Raw genomic sequence first — 15,098 nt, forward strand, 5'->3', positions numbered from 1 at the left:
ATGCCAGAAAGCTGGGTGTCATACCCTCACCCCCTTATCTAATCCACTGGTCACTTCTTTCTATCACTTTCTAAGCCACCATTTCTCTCTCTGGACCACTGCAGTAACTTCTTAAGTGGTCTCTATGAGTCTATTTTTGCTCCACTATAATCCATTTCCACACAGCAGCCATATCATTTTTTAAAAGTGGAAATGATCAATGTTGCCACCTTGCTTAAAATCATTTTTAACATAGTACATGAGGCCTTGATCAGGCCTCTGCTTCTTCTCTAGTCTCAGACTGGAACACCCTTTCCTTGCTCTCTCCACTCTAGCCACACTGGCATTCTGAGTTCTTCAAATGCACTGTATTCCTAACTCAAGATCTTTGCAGACATGCTATATGCCTGGCACTGTTCTAAGTGCTTTACATGTATTAACTCATTTAGCCCTCACAAAAACCCTATGAAGCAGGTACTATTATTATTTCCATTTTACAGATAGGGAAACTGAGGCACAGAGAACTTGCCCCGGGTAAATAGCTAATGAGGTATAGAGCCAGGATTTGAACCCAGGCAGCCTGGCTGCAGTGTCAATGCTGTTTCCCATCATACTGTGCTACACATGCTATTTCTTCTTCCTGGAATCCTCTTCTTTCTTTTCTGCATAGATGATTCCTACTCAGTCCCTCAGATCTCAGCTCAAATGTAGCCACTTCAGGGAAGGCTTCTCAGATTAGATATTTAACAGAAGATCAGAAGATCCTGTTCCATACTTTCACAGTGCCCTATAGCACACTATCCCAGTTTATAATGATATGTTGATATGATTGTGTGTTTAATGTTTGTCTCCCCCACTAGGCAATAAATTTCATGAACGCAGAAACTGTGTCTGCTTTGCTTAACAACGTATCCCAGCACAGTACCTGGCACATAACAGTGTTCAGTAAATATTTATTATTGGAATGGATGAACAAATAAATGACCAGGAAAAAGAGCATTTTTGGCAATAGGAATACACATGAAAGAAAATAGAGGAGCAGGACTGAATAAGGTATTTTACAATTGAGATGATTCTGTGAACAGGTAAATTATTTATATTTTCTATAGTGAACCCTAGGAGGGAAGGAAATAAAGGAGGATAAGGGGAAGGAAGACAACAGATTGAATGAATGGTAATTATTATCACTGAGGAGGAAGGCCAGAGATGGAGTGAACACTAGACAGTTGGGAAACACTAGATTCCCATTGGGAAGAGTGCTACACCAAGAAAACCTGACCCCCCCAAAGGGGTCAACCCAACCACCTGCCCTCTCAGCTCCTCTGCCAGAGCTACTGAGCTGCTGCACAGTCATACTGATACCACCACAAATTCATGTTTAAGCCTTCTGTGGTTACCTCAGTCCCTCTACCCTATCATCATCTGCTTGCTTGCTCTTAGAAGATGACCATGCCTCCTACTTCACTGAGAAGATAAAGATTGTCAGGCTGAAAATTGCTCAATTTCCCTTCTTCTTCCTCTAAATTAGTATCACTGTATTCTTCCTATCCTAACCTCTTTTTTATAGTCCTGGGGGCAAGTATCCCCTCTACTGTCTAAAGCAAAGCCCTCTTTATTTGTGCTCAGTATCTCAACTAAGAGATGACCCCTTATCAACTCATCCCTATTCTCAGTTTTAGTCTCTCCCAACTGGTTCTTTCACATGTTCAAGCCTCTTCCATATTTTAAAAACAAACAGATTTACACCCCTTGACACTTGACTACCAGCTATTGTCTTCTTTCATCTTGCCTTCTTGAAAGAAGAGCCTAACAACTTCCTCCACTTCCTTATCTAGCATTCACTGTCCATCCCATAGCAATCTGCTCCTATCATTCCCCTGACCCTCTTCTCACTCCTTGTTGATTAAAAAAAAAATCAATGGACACTTTTCAACCCTTATCTTACTTTACACTTCTTTATAAATTTATACTTTCAGTAGCCCTCCTTGAAACTTTCTTCTCTTGTCTTCCATGAACCACTGATTTTCTTCCTGCCTGTTTGCTCCTTCTTCATCTCTCTTGTCTTCTACTCCTTTCCCCCTTCCTTAAATGCTGCTGTTACCCCTGAGTTCTGTCTAGGCTTCTTCTCTCTTCTTGTCCATTTGCTCATTCAGCCAATAATGAGGAAGTGCCTTTAATGTGCCGGGCACTCTTTGATCTCATCCACTCCATAACTTCAGATACCAGCTAAATGCTGATGACTCTCAAATCTGTATCTTCAGTTCAGACCTCTCTACATTAAACCCACATACCCAACCATGTTTGAACAACTCTACTTAGATGTCCCATAAGCCCTTCAAATTCAAAATGCCCCAGACTGAATTTCATCATTTCCATTTCCCTACCTGACCCTGTATTTCCTCCTATATTCCCTGACGCAATGATTATTACTACCATTTATTCAGTTGTCCAAGCAAGAAACCTGGGAATTAACTTTGATTCTCCCTACCTACCCTTCCACGTCACACGTGTCACCACATTTGTAAGCTCTATACATTCTACCTCCTTGTTTTTTGTTTCTAATTTGTCCCCCTTTCTTCATCTCTATAGCTACTGTCTTTAGTTCAGGCCATAGTTCTCACCTGAGTTATTATAATACCCTAATTTATTTTCTTACTTCTAGTCATGCCCACTTCTAATTCACTTTCTATATACTTGCTAGAGTAATCTCATTTCAACGTTACCCTCTTACTTAAATCTTGCAGTGGCCCCCTACAGCTTTCAGGTTGAATTCCAAATCCTTTAACAAGTCATATAAGGACCTTTGGGATCTGACTCCTGCCTACCTCTCTTGCCTCATCTCTCACTGCTCACTTCTTTATCAGTGAAATCTCCAGTGCCACTCCCTAATCTTAAATATGACCAAAAACCTGTTAATAGGAGTTACTTTAAGATTTCCCCAAACTAACATAATGCTTAACCAACATCTCTAAACTTCTGGTAGAGAAGAAGCTGAGAAATAGGAGCTCTATCATTCCACTCACACACTTGTAATTTTTCCCATCAAATGTCAAGTTTCTTCTACCTGTTGCTTCAGATGATTAAGTTCAGCTCTCTGGGGATCAATATTAACAACAGGTTTGTTCTTGATTTTTCTTGCTCTGTCAGCATAGCGAAGAGTATTTAATGTTTCCTCTAGATTGGAGTCAGCAGGACTCACACAGGCTATCATAAGAGTGTGGCTATTACCTCCTAGAGAATCTGAAAAAGAACAAGGGAAGGAAATGAAATCAAACAAGTAGGATGCAAGTAAAACTGTCTGTTTGGGTTGGTGACTTCAATCTCAGAGCTGTAAGAAAAAAATTCTTAAGTATCTACAAGTTTCCTATTGTGTCAATATAAAAACATTAAGATTTTTGTTGTATAAAATGATATAGTTTAGAATCCTATTGCATGTGTCCTCGTTCTTAAGAGAGACTGTGACTTCAGCAGTTAATCAGGTTAAAACAAACAAAAAAAACTTACTGGGCCAAGTTAGGAGTCACTATTAGGATTAAAATTTCTTTGGATGCCCCCTCTAGGTAGATCTTAACTCCTTAGGGAATTCTTATCATCAGTAATAAAGGCAGTAACTAAGTTCATTTTCAGGTACAAAGTACTAAGTACAGCTGACACGCTACATACAGATTTTTTGGCTCTCAAAGCCATATATGAAGACATTTTTCCATTACCTTAGAAGCCTGCTTGCCAACAGGTCTCTCTCCTGTTTATCAACTAGACAGCTCTGTATGTAATAATCCAAAAATCTGGCTTTCTACCTGTTCTATCTTTGCTTTCTCAGCACTATCATTCTGAGTTACTCTCTTATTTTTAGAGGCACTTTGGGCTTACCTTGAAGCAGTCGAGTCAACTTGGAATCTCTGTAGGGCACAAAGCCACCCTTTTTGTCATCTCCAAGAGCACTGATTACATTTCCCAAGCATAGGAGGCCTCGGTTAATATTAATACCTAATAGCAGGAAACAAAATTTAAATTGCTTGGTAACATATACCCATGTTACCTGGGTAACATCTAACATATACCTATCCTGAGAAAGAGATAAGAAATAAAGACCCTATAGAAATATTAAGTCAGCAATCTTAAAGAAACCTCTTAATCTTGTTCACTTTTCTGAGAGTGCCTCTTTTTTTTTCAAACAGAAAGCTTCATAGAAATGAAAAACAACAGTATTTAAAAGTCTTTAGTGTTCTTATCATATATTCTTATGCTCTTTGGGAAACAGGCCATATTTTTCCTAGGTGGTATGGGTAGAAATGGGAATAAACATGATGCTGGTAGAAGTTGGTGATATCCACTCTGATATTTTACTTTCTTTCCATCTCTTCCTCTTTCAAACAGTTGGTCTTCCAGTTAAGCAAAGTTCAAAGGACAAAGGTGAATGCACAATTGAGTCTGTTGGCACTTCTTGCCCTTTCCCATGGAAGCAAAGCAGAGAGACAGATAACGATCACCATGACAATAACCACTTGTATAGTTATTTACAAGTGGTTATATACATTATCACACTTTTAATATACATTATCATACTTAATGCTTAAATTAATGCTGTGAAGTTACATTAAAAGCTATTTTTTATTATTATCATTATTTTAACTATCATTTTCAGTTTATTGATGACAGAACTAGCTCAAAGGTTAAATGACTTGTCTAAGGTCAAGTGGTACCACTAGCGGGTAAGTGGTAGGCCTGAGATTCCATCTCAGGATTGCAGTCAAATCCTATGCTCTTTCTATTATACCACAATGAAATACCTTTCCTCTTATTGCTTTAAATAGAGTAAAGGTTCTTTTCCACTTCTTAAATTCCAAGGTTTACTTTTTAAAAATTGTAATAATCTCTGAGGTCCCTTGAAAGCCCCTGACCCTCCCATGGTTATGTTTATCATGGAAAGTCTATGTAGTATAATGGTTAAGTGCATGGGCACTGGTGTCAGATAGACCTAGGTTCTAATCCTGGCTCTGTCACTGATTAGCTATGCGATTTTGGGTAAGTTCCTCTATAAAATGAGGCAAATCTACCCACCTCATTAGGTTGTGGTGGGGAGTTAATAAGATACTTTACACAAAACAAAGTTAAATGATATACAAATGGCATCATTATTGTTAGTGCTGTACTACTTTACTTATTCAGCTGTACTTTGGACTCCCTTATAACCTAAAACAATTATATCTACAAGATCCTGAACTCCAAAATTCCTCTCTGCATCCTACTACTATCCTTCCAATTCTTTCATGGATCCTGTTCTTCACCCTTATTGTGGCTACAAATTTACTGATGCCTTCTTTCTTTTTTCTTTTTTCAGCTGCACCATGTAGTATGTGGGATCTGAATTTCCCGACCAGGGATCGAACCCGTGCTCCCTTAAGTGGAAGAGTGGAGTCTTAACCATTGGACTGACAGGGAAGTCCCTACTGACACTTTCTAATACTCCCAGTAGATCATCCTTCCTGGGCCTTAAACTACCTATTCCCTGCAGTCAATCATTTCAGTTATGTTTTCCCAAGGGCTCACTAGACCCATGACCTTCTGCCATTCCCACCATGTCAATTCCCAGGCCTAGGTTAAACCAACTGTGTGTGTGTGTGTGTGTGTGCACGTGCGCGTGTGTGTAAGTTTCTGAAAGTCACATAACGAAATGGAATGGATCCATCCATTATAAAACACGCTATCTGACCTTGGCTGAACCCTTGGTCAATAGACAATCTTCTCTTCTTCATTCTTCCTTCACCACAGCAGCTATTCTAAACACTCATCATTTCCAAGGCTGGAAATCTACCTTCACTCTACTAGTAGATGATTTCAACAAATACATTATGGTGATCAATTATTCACAAGGGCTCCCTAACCTTCCCTCTCCTCACTTCACAGTCTTTCCTTTGCTGTTACTGATTCCTTTGTCCTTCTCCTTGTTTCAGAGGAGGAAATAACTACCTTTATTTTCCCTTCAGCCTCTGCCAGTGTTTCTATTCCCTCCATTTTCCCAGGGACCCTGGATCCCTTGATCTTCCCCCTCCCTCTTAGATCTTCAATTTATTTTTCCTTCACGAATTCCTTCTTTTCAGTCTATACACATGCTCAAATCTCCCCAACCTAAAACAAAAACAATTCCCTCAAGCAACTATCTCTTTCTTTTCCCTTTATTGCAAGTTGGAAGGGGTACCATTTTTCAGGGCCAGTTATCCCATCCAGGATGTGAAGGAGATCCTGCTGAGATTGATCAAACCTCACCAATGCCTGTACTAATCCTCATATTAGTTCACTCCTTTCTCTTCTTTCCCCCTTTTAGCCAAATAGAACATTGTGCCATCTTATTGGCCCATATCCCATGTAGGATGTGAAGGTGAGACTGCTGAGGTTTTTCAAACCTGCTGAGCAAAATGTCCATCTATAGTTCCATAGGAACAACAATAAAAGTCCAGATGAGCCCTGAGAAGAAATTATGGCTACTGTGATCTAAGCAAGAAGCATAGACTTAAGGATAAAAAGGCTGATTTTTCTTTCTTCAAATGAGAGTTGGAGTTTTGGAATAGATAGGAGCAAGGGAAATGAATATCTTTTTGGAAAGAAATCATCACAAAACAGCATGTGATTTCCTGTTGTTAAGAGAAAATTCTTGACATGGTTGGAGATTATATATTATAAAGACTGGGAAGAACATGTCTGCAGAGACTTAAAAGTTCTAATCAAGGATGGCTATGGAGAAAATGCCCAGATAAAATTATAAGACCAGAAGTTCCTCTTCTCTCTAAAAGACTGAGAACAGACCAAGTGAGGAGAGGATCAAGAATACTACTTAACAGCTTCGGGTATTTGTTCACTAGGGCAACAAATAAATAATAAAGTAGAGATTTTAACTTTAAAAAGGGACTAGAACTTCACAAGTATCATGGAGGCACGTTACAATTGGTTTCACAACTAGAATGAAAGGGTATATTGGTAACAGGAGAGAAAAATGAGGCAGAAGAGAAACTAAGCAGCTCTATATGCAGCAGCTCTCAACTGGGGACAATTTTGCTTCCTGCAGGACATTTGGCAATATCTGGAGACATTTTGGTTGTCACAACCTGTGAGGTCAGGGGGAGTGCTACTGGCATCTAGTGGGTAGAGGGCAAGGATACCACTAAACACCCTACAATGCCCTGGACAGTCCCTGCCCCCCAACATTGTTTGACCCAAAATGTCAATAGTGCCACAGCTGAGAAACCCTGCTCTATATGTGAAGAAAATATGTATGAGCCTAAGGCAGGTAGCACAGCCAAGAAGATTAGGGTGAAAAACAGAAGTAATATGATAGTATAGATATGGTCTGCCTAGCTAGAAGGGGAATGATCTATTACTGCACTAGATCACAAGATTTACAGGAGTAACTACTAAGAGGGGATAGAGTGGAAAGGAACTTGATTGGGAGATAGAATCTTTTTTTTTTTTTTTTTTGCAGTACGCGGGCCTCTCACTGTTGTGCCCTCTCCCGTTGTGGAGCACAGGCTCCGGACGCACAGGCTCAGCGGCCATGGCTCATGGGCCCAGCCACTCCGCGGCATGTGGGATCTTCCCAGACCGGGGCACGAACCCGCGTCCCCTACATCGGCAGGCGGACTCCAACCACTGCGCCACCAGGGAAGCCCATGGGAGATAGAATCTTAGTTCAAATTCTGCCTCTCCCACCTATCAATGTGTGTGACCTTGGACAAGCCACTAAAACTTTCCTTTATCCATAAAACAGGTGTAATACATACCTTACCTCATGAGGCTATGATAAAAATCAAATGTGATCTATAAAGTGCTACCTACATGTAAGTTATTATTAATAGGATAGAGGAACTTAGATAATCTGGATATTTGCTAAGTTACATGACAGTGAAAGCAGAGTACCCAATAAATTCCTTATCTACTCTGATGACAATTTCTTCACCCAAAAGATACTGCAAGTAAAGAAGGAAATGGCAGTATCTTGAAGTTGGCCTTCAAGTTGACACACATGGAAGAACTGATTATGTAAGTAAAATGATGAGAATCTGGTTGTAGGGGACCGAGGTGCATGGTCAGACATCAGTATACTAGATGGTAAGAAAACGTATCTCTAAAATTCAGGAAAAAAGATAGTTAAGTTTCTGGTACAGAAAGTCTAAAGGGGGAAAAGTATGAAAGGCTTTCAAAAAATAAAATTGTAATTATCTAGGCACATATTATTCCAATAAAAAATTGATACAGCTTCATAGGAACCAATGTAACAAATAAAATTATACACAAAAAGAACACAGAGAGCATTAGAGGAAATTCTGTTCAAACACAGGAGACTGACCACCAGCATTTCTTTCCCCCCTAAGATACCACTAAAAGGAATTTAGAAAGTAATAACCCATAAGATGACAGAGCACAGGAGAGGAAATATCCGTAGACAAGAGGTTTCAATGTGTTTTTAGAGCACAGGTAGAGAAGCAATAACTGACTCAGCAAGATGGAGGAGCCTCAATCTAAAGTGCCTGCAGAGGAACAATAATGACCATGACAGTGATAATAACAGCTAAGTTTATATAGTGTTTACTATGAGCCAGATACTGTTCTAGGAACTTTATGCTTATTACCTTACTTAATCCTCACAATAGTCCTATAAAGTGTGCATCAAGTATGATTATCTGTGCTGACAGATATGAGAGCTGAGGCACAAAGAGATTAGGTAACTTGCCTAAGGTCACATAGCTAATAAGTGGCAGAGTCAGGATTCAGATGGAGGCAGCCTGGCTCCCAAATCCATGATCTTAACCTCTATGCTCTATGGAAATGAGCAAATTTGCTCACTTAGAGGCACCAGGTACCTTGGAAAGAGGAGAGACTTGAGGCTGAAAAGACGGAGTTGGTAGAAAATATATTTAAAGAAAGCTTGAACTCTCACATCGCCCCTCCAGAGCCATGTGACTACTGTGTCCCCCATTCTCAATCATTCCCAGTCTACTTAATGGGGTAGTTTTTCCAATACCCTCCCATTAAACGTTGGTATTCTCTTGGGACTGTCTTAGGCTCTTTGCTTACTATATATACTCTTCCTGGGCTATCTCATCCTTGCCTAGAGTTCCAGTAAACACCTATATTAATGACTCCCTCAAATTCCCATCTCCAAACCAGACCTCTTTCCTATTGTCCAAAGCTATATTTTGTCTGCCTACTGAATAACCTCCAGTGGGCTGTGCCCACGTGGCATTGCATAACACAGACTTGAACAACACAGAATTCATCTTTCAGTGCAAATCTATTTCACTTCCAGCACTGTTCCTTTTCATTGTCTCACCACCTAACCAGTCATCCAACAAACAACAAACCTGCGACATCCTGGACTCTCCCTCTTTTCTCACCCCACACATCTGAGTCCTTATCATTTAGTGAATATGTTCAATATTCTAGGCACTGTGCTAGGCATTAGAAGTAGAAAGATGAATAAGTCACAATCCTTACTCTCGAGGAGTTAAAAATCTAAAGGGAGACAGACACACCAACAAAAACTATTTGCAAATATAATGTTAAAGGAAAAGGTAAGTATAGTAAAAATGGGTTCTCATAGGAGTGGGAATTGAAAATTTGAGCTGAACTGTGAAGAATGACTAGGACAATGCTGATGGAGGAGGGAAGAGTAGGAAAGAAGAATGTAAGGTTATTCCAGGCAGAGAAGTAACATATGTCAAGGCACATATTTGTGAGAGAGCGTCATACATTTAGGAACTACAGGGAGTTCAACAGGAAAATAATGCAAGTTATGAGATAGAGAGTAACAAATAATGAGGCCAGAGGACAGTTAGGGACAGATCATAAAGAGCATGAAAGATATGTCATGCTCAGGTATTTGTGTTTATCCTGTAGGACAGTGGTTTTCAAATTGTGTTCCTCAGAACCTTAGGGATACTTTAGGGAACCACAAAAATACTGCAGAGTTTCTGCAATTGTAATTTGGATTTTGTTTTAAAAATTACTTCTATTGTGGTAAAATATATATAACATAAAATGTACCATTTTAACAGTTTTTAAGTGTATAGTTCAATGGCATTAAGTACATTCACACTGTTGTGCAACCATCACCGCTATTTAACGTTATTTTAACTATTTTAAAAACTGCATTTAAGGGACTTCCCTGGTGGTCCAGTGGTAAAGAATCCACCTTTCAATGCAGGGGACATGGGTTCGATCCCTGGTCGGGGAACTAAGATCCCACATGCCATGGGGCAACTAAGCCCGCACGCCACAACTACTGAGCCCCCGTGCCTCAATCAGAGAGCCTGACTGCTGCAAACTACAGAGCCCATGTGCTCTGGAGCCCACACGCCACAACTAGAGAGAGAAAAACCTGCACGCCACAACTAGAGAGAAGCCTGCGTGCCGCAACGAAGATCCCGCATGCCACAACTAAGACCCGACGCAGCAAAAACAAAAAACAAAAAAGCCCTATATTGTTTTTTTTTAAAAACTGCATTTAAATGGCTCATTCTAATGTTCTATAAAGCAAATCTTTTTTTTTAAATAGATCTTTATTGGAGTCTAACTGCTTCACAACACTGTGCTAGAATCTACTGACACATTATCTTGTGCCGCAAGGTTAATTAATTTTTCTGCAGTCTTTGAAAATTCCTCTATTATCTGTACATATGTTCGAAGTTTTTGCAAATGTGTAATTTAAGGTTGTGGCTTTGCACGAGACCTTTGCCCAGTTCACATGCACACTCATGGAAAACTGTACAGATAATTATACCACTGTAGCACATGAGCTTGTACTGAAACACCAGACAGAGGCAGTTACTCAATTCATGTGCTCATCACTGCATCATAGTCGGTTGTGTGGTACCAAATCAATAGGGAACTCAACATGTTATGATATACTATTAAAGATGGTTTCACAATCTAATTGTCCATTGATGGATGAATGAATAAAGAAAATGTGGTACACACACACAGAGAAATATTATTCAGCCACAAAAAAGAAGAAAATCCTGCCTTTTGCAACATAGATGGACCCTGAGGGCATCATGCTGAGTGAAATAAATCAGATGGAGAAAGACAAATACTGTGTGTCCTCACCTTATATGTGGAATTTTAAAAAAGCTGAACTCATAGCAAGAGAGTAGAATAGTGGCTGCCAGAGGCTGAGGGGCGGGGGAACTGGGAAGATGCTGGTCAAAGAGTACAAACATCCAGCTATTAGATGAATAACTTCTGGGTATCTCAAGTACAGCATGGTGACTATAATCAACAGTACTGTATTATGTACTTGATGGTTGTTAAGAGACTAAATCTTTTTTTAATTAAAAAAGTTTATTGAGATAACATTGGTTTATATCATTATATGTTTCACGTGCACATCACATTTCTACTTCTATATGTCCTACAGTATGCTCACCACCAAAGTTTTAGTTTCCATCTATCACTATACAGTTGATTCCCTTTACCCATTTCATCTTTCCCCAACCCCATCCCCTCTGGTAACCACTACTTTGTTCTAAGGGAGTAAAGCTTAAATGTTCTCACCACACACACACAAAAATGGTAATCATGTGAGGGGATGGAGATGTTAACCAACCTTATTGTGGTAATCATTTCACAACATATACGTGTGTCAAATCATCACACTGTACACCCTAAACGTAACATATGTTATATGTCAAGAATATCTCAATAAAGTTGGGAAAAAAAAGAAAATGTGATGGTGCATATGAAGCACTTAGCTAATGGCACTCAAAAAAAAAAAAAGATGGTTTCAGTGCTTCTTGTAAGCTTTGTGTCTTGTTAGACATTTATAGTTATCATATAACATATTAGGAAATATATTGTTAGTGATCCAACATTGAATTTAAATGTCCTATTACTCCTCAATGAAGCTCCTAGTTCAGTTTAATAATTGAAGAGATTGTAAAGTGGGCTGTTAAAAAATGTTTATAACTCATAATTATGTATTAGTATGAATCAGGATTTTCTTGATAATGTGTGACAAGAAAAAAATATAGAAAAAATAGATACAAAACCTTAAATAAGATTGTTGCCGTTATCCAGAATCCCCATCATGTTATATACTAAGAACTATGTTCACTGGAGCTAGTGTGTAATAGCAAAAGTCTGGAACCAACCTAAATGTTTATCAATAGGGGAATGGTATAATAAATACAGTGGCATATCTATACAATATATGGACATGAAAAAGAATACAGTAGAGATGTATATACTGATATGGAACAATCTCCATAAATACAGGGTAGATTAGAACAGAGTGCATAATATGCTTCCATTATACAGAAAGAGAGAATGTCTAAAGACATAGACTAGGGACTTGGGGAAAGAGAAAAAGTTACTTTTCATTATACTGCATTAAAAAAAACTTTTTATTTTGAAATAATTATAGACTCACAGGAAGCTGCAAAAGCAATGTACAGCAAGGTCTTGTGCACCATTCACCCAGCCTCCCCCAATGGTAACATCTCACATAACCATAGTACAATATCAGAACCAGGAAATTAACATTGGCACAATCCCCAGATGTTATTCAGATGTGACCAACTTTTACACGTACTCTGTGTGTGTGTGTGTGCGTGTAGTTCTGTGTAATTTTATCACATGTATAACTCCATGTAATGATCACCAAAATCAAGATATAGAACTGTACTATCATCATCACAAGGCTCTCTTGTGCTGCCCTTTATAGGCACACCTACCTCTTCAATCTCCAATCCCTAACCCCTGGCAATCATTAAGCTTTCTCCCCTATAATTTTGTTATTTCAAGAATGTATAAATGGCATATACAGTATGTAACCTTTTGAGACTAGCCTTTTTTTTTTTCACTCAGCATAATAATAACCCACCCAAGGAGTCTGTTTTAATAGTTCATTCCTTTTTACTGCTAAATAGTATTACACGGCCTGGATGTACCATAGTTTGTTTAACCATTCATTCACCTGTGGGTAGACATCTGAGTTGTTTCCAGTTTTTGGTTATTACAAATAGAGCAGCTATGAACATTTGCATACTGGTTTTTGTGTGAACATAAACTTTTTCTGGAATAAATGTCCAATAGTGCAATGTATGAAAAATTCAATTTCACCACATTCTTGCCAGCATTTGATATTATTACTATTTCTTCTTTTAGCTATTCTGAGAGGTATACAGTGAAATCTCCCTGTGGTTTTCACTTGTATTTCCTTAATGACTAAGGATGTTGAACATCTTTTCATGTGCTTATTGCCATTTGTATATCCTCTTCAGTGAAATATCTGCTCGTGTCTTGCTCATTTTCTAGCTGGATTATTTTTTACTATTGAGTTTTGAGAGTTCTTCACATATTCTAGACACAAGTCCTTTGCTGGATGTACTGCATTTTTTTACCATGAAAAATTTTATGATATGCAATATACAGAAAGAAATTGTGATCATAAAATAGCTATAATATTCTTATTGTTTGAAGATTGACCTACTCAATGTTATAAATTTGAACTTACAAAATAAATTTATGTGAATTTAAAATCTGTTTTTTAATTTATTTCAACTGTTAGAATTTGTTTTAAGACTTCATTTTAAAAAGAGTTCCTCTGCTTTAAAAAGAAGGCAGATTAAAAACATCTATTGTAGATGATGGACACAAATGAAAGGTTTTAAAGAAGGAATAAACATGATCAAATTTAGATTTCAGAAATATTACTTTGGTAGTCATTTGGAAGGTAGATTTGGGAGTAAAAAACTGGTGTTTAAGAAACCATTTAGGAGGTTATTATTTTTTTTTTTGAGGAAAAGATGGACAATTTAATATATTCTGTTGGGGAAGATGGCTATCCATATGGAAAAACATAAAACTAAGTTGCTACCTCACACCACACGTAGTTATAAATTCCAGACAGATTTAAGACCTTTTTTAAAGAAGAAAACATAGGAGAAATGCCTTTATATCTGTATGACTACACTGAAATTCTATTTATATAAAAAACCCAACACTTTATATGACAAAAGACATCATACACTTAGTAAAAAGATGTGCCACAGATGGGGACAAAATATTTGGAACTCATAAAACTGACCACTTACGTCCAGAATATATGAACTCCCTCTCCCAATTAATTTTCTAAAAAGTCAACAGAAAAACAAGCACAGTATTTGAGTTGGCAATTCACAGAATTTAACAGATAAAAATATATGACATATAAAACACAAATAAGTTTTTAGTATAAGTATGTCCTGTGTTTCCTGTCTTCCTAGTATATCCATGTCCTGGGCTTCCTGTGGTTTACTTGGCAACTTTACTGAAAAGACACTCAACCTTACTAGAAATCAAAACATACAAATTACAACAATAAAATTTTGCATCCATCAATTTAGCAAAAATTATCAAATTAATAATATTTGCTGGTGGGTGTGTAAAAGGGTACAAGCTCCTTAGAGAGGATTTTGCAATACCTACTAAAGTAAAAAACGTTCATTACAATATGAGCCAATAACTCTACTTCTGGGTGTCTATCAAGAAACTTTCTCATCAGTGCATAAAGAGACATGTACAAGGATGTAATTTTAATAGTTCAGTTGAGTGATCTCTAAGGACTGGAACCATGGGAGAGGAATGAAGTAGATAGAAGGTGTTTAAGACATAAATATGACATGACCAAAAGACCTTTTGGATGTGGGAGACGAGAAAGAAAGAGGATGAATACAACATGTACTCATATTCCAGGAATGAGGCAGATATTCATTTATCCGGCCAGACAACAGTTATGGAATGCCTACTGTGTGTCAGACATAGTCTTAGCATAGGTGGCAAGAAAATACGAACTGGTCACTACCTTCAAGGAAATAAAAGTTTAATGAGAAAAAAAAGAAATATAATTACAGTGAAAAGGGAGAATGCTGTGAGACGTGGTAGGGTGACAACTGACTGGGAAGGGAGATAATCTTCTATATCATGATAAGGCTTTTGATTACAGGCTTTTAGGTAAATGCATTTGTCAAAATTCAGCTACAATACACTTAAAATTTGTGCTTTTCATTGTAAATTTTATATTAAAAATCTAAAGAAATATTAAACTCCAGTTAATAATATGTAAGCTTAAGAATCTGGGAGAAAGT

At 38.0% G+C, this 15,098-nt stretch overlaps 1 protein-coding gene across 2 annotated transcripts in view; it reads right to left on the minus strand.

Moving 5' to 3' along the window:
• The window catches only part of KIF4A (kinesin family member 4A), a 129,113-nt gene that overhangs the window by 73,043 nt on the left and 40,972 nt on the right, over nucleotides 1-15,098 (minus strand). For both annotated transcript variants that reach the window (XM_060086773.1, XM_060086774.1), the window contains exons 8-9: nucleotides 3,850-3,966; nucleotides 3,044-3,219 (exon numbers count right to left, since the gene is read on the minus strand). In XM_060086773.1, the coding sequence (XP_059942756.1) occupies nucleotides 3,044-3,219; nucleotides 3,850-3,966 (293 nt within the window). The remainder of the gene's footprint in view (nucleotides 1-3,043; nucleotides 3,220-3,849; nucleotides 3,967-15,098) is intronic.

Source organism: Mesoplodon densirostris, chromosome X (genome assembly GCF_025265405.1).
Source record: "Mesoplodon densirostris isolate mMesDen1 chromosome X, mMesDen1 primary haplotype, whole genome shotgun sequence".
Taxonomy (NCBI): domain Eukaryota; kingdom Metazoa; phylum Chordata; class Mammalia; order Artiodactyla; family Ziphiidae; genus Mesoplodon; species Mesoplodon densirostris.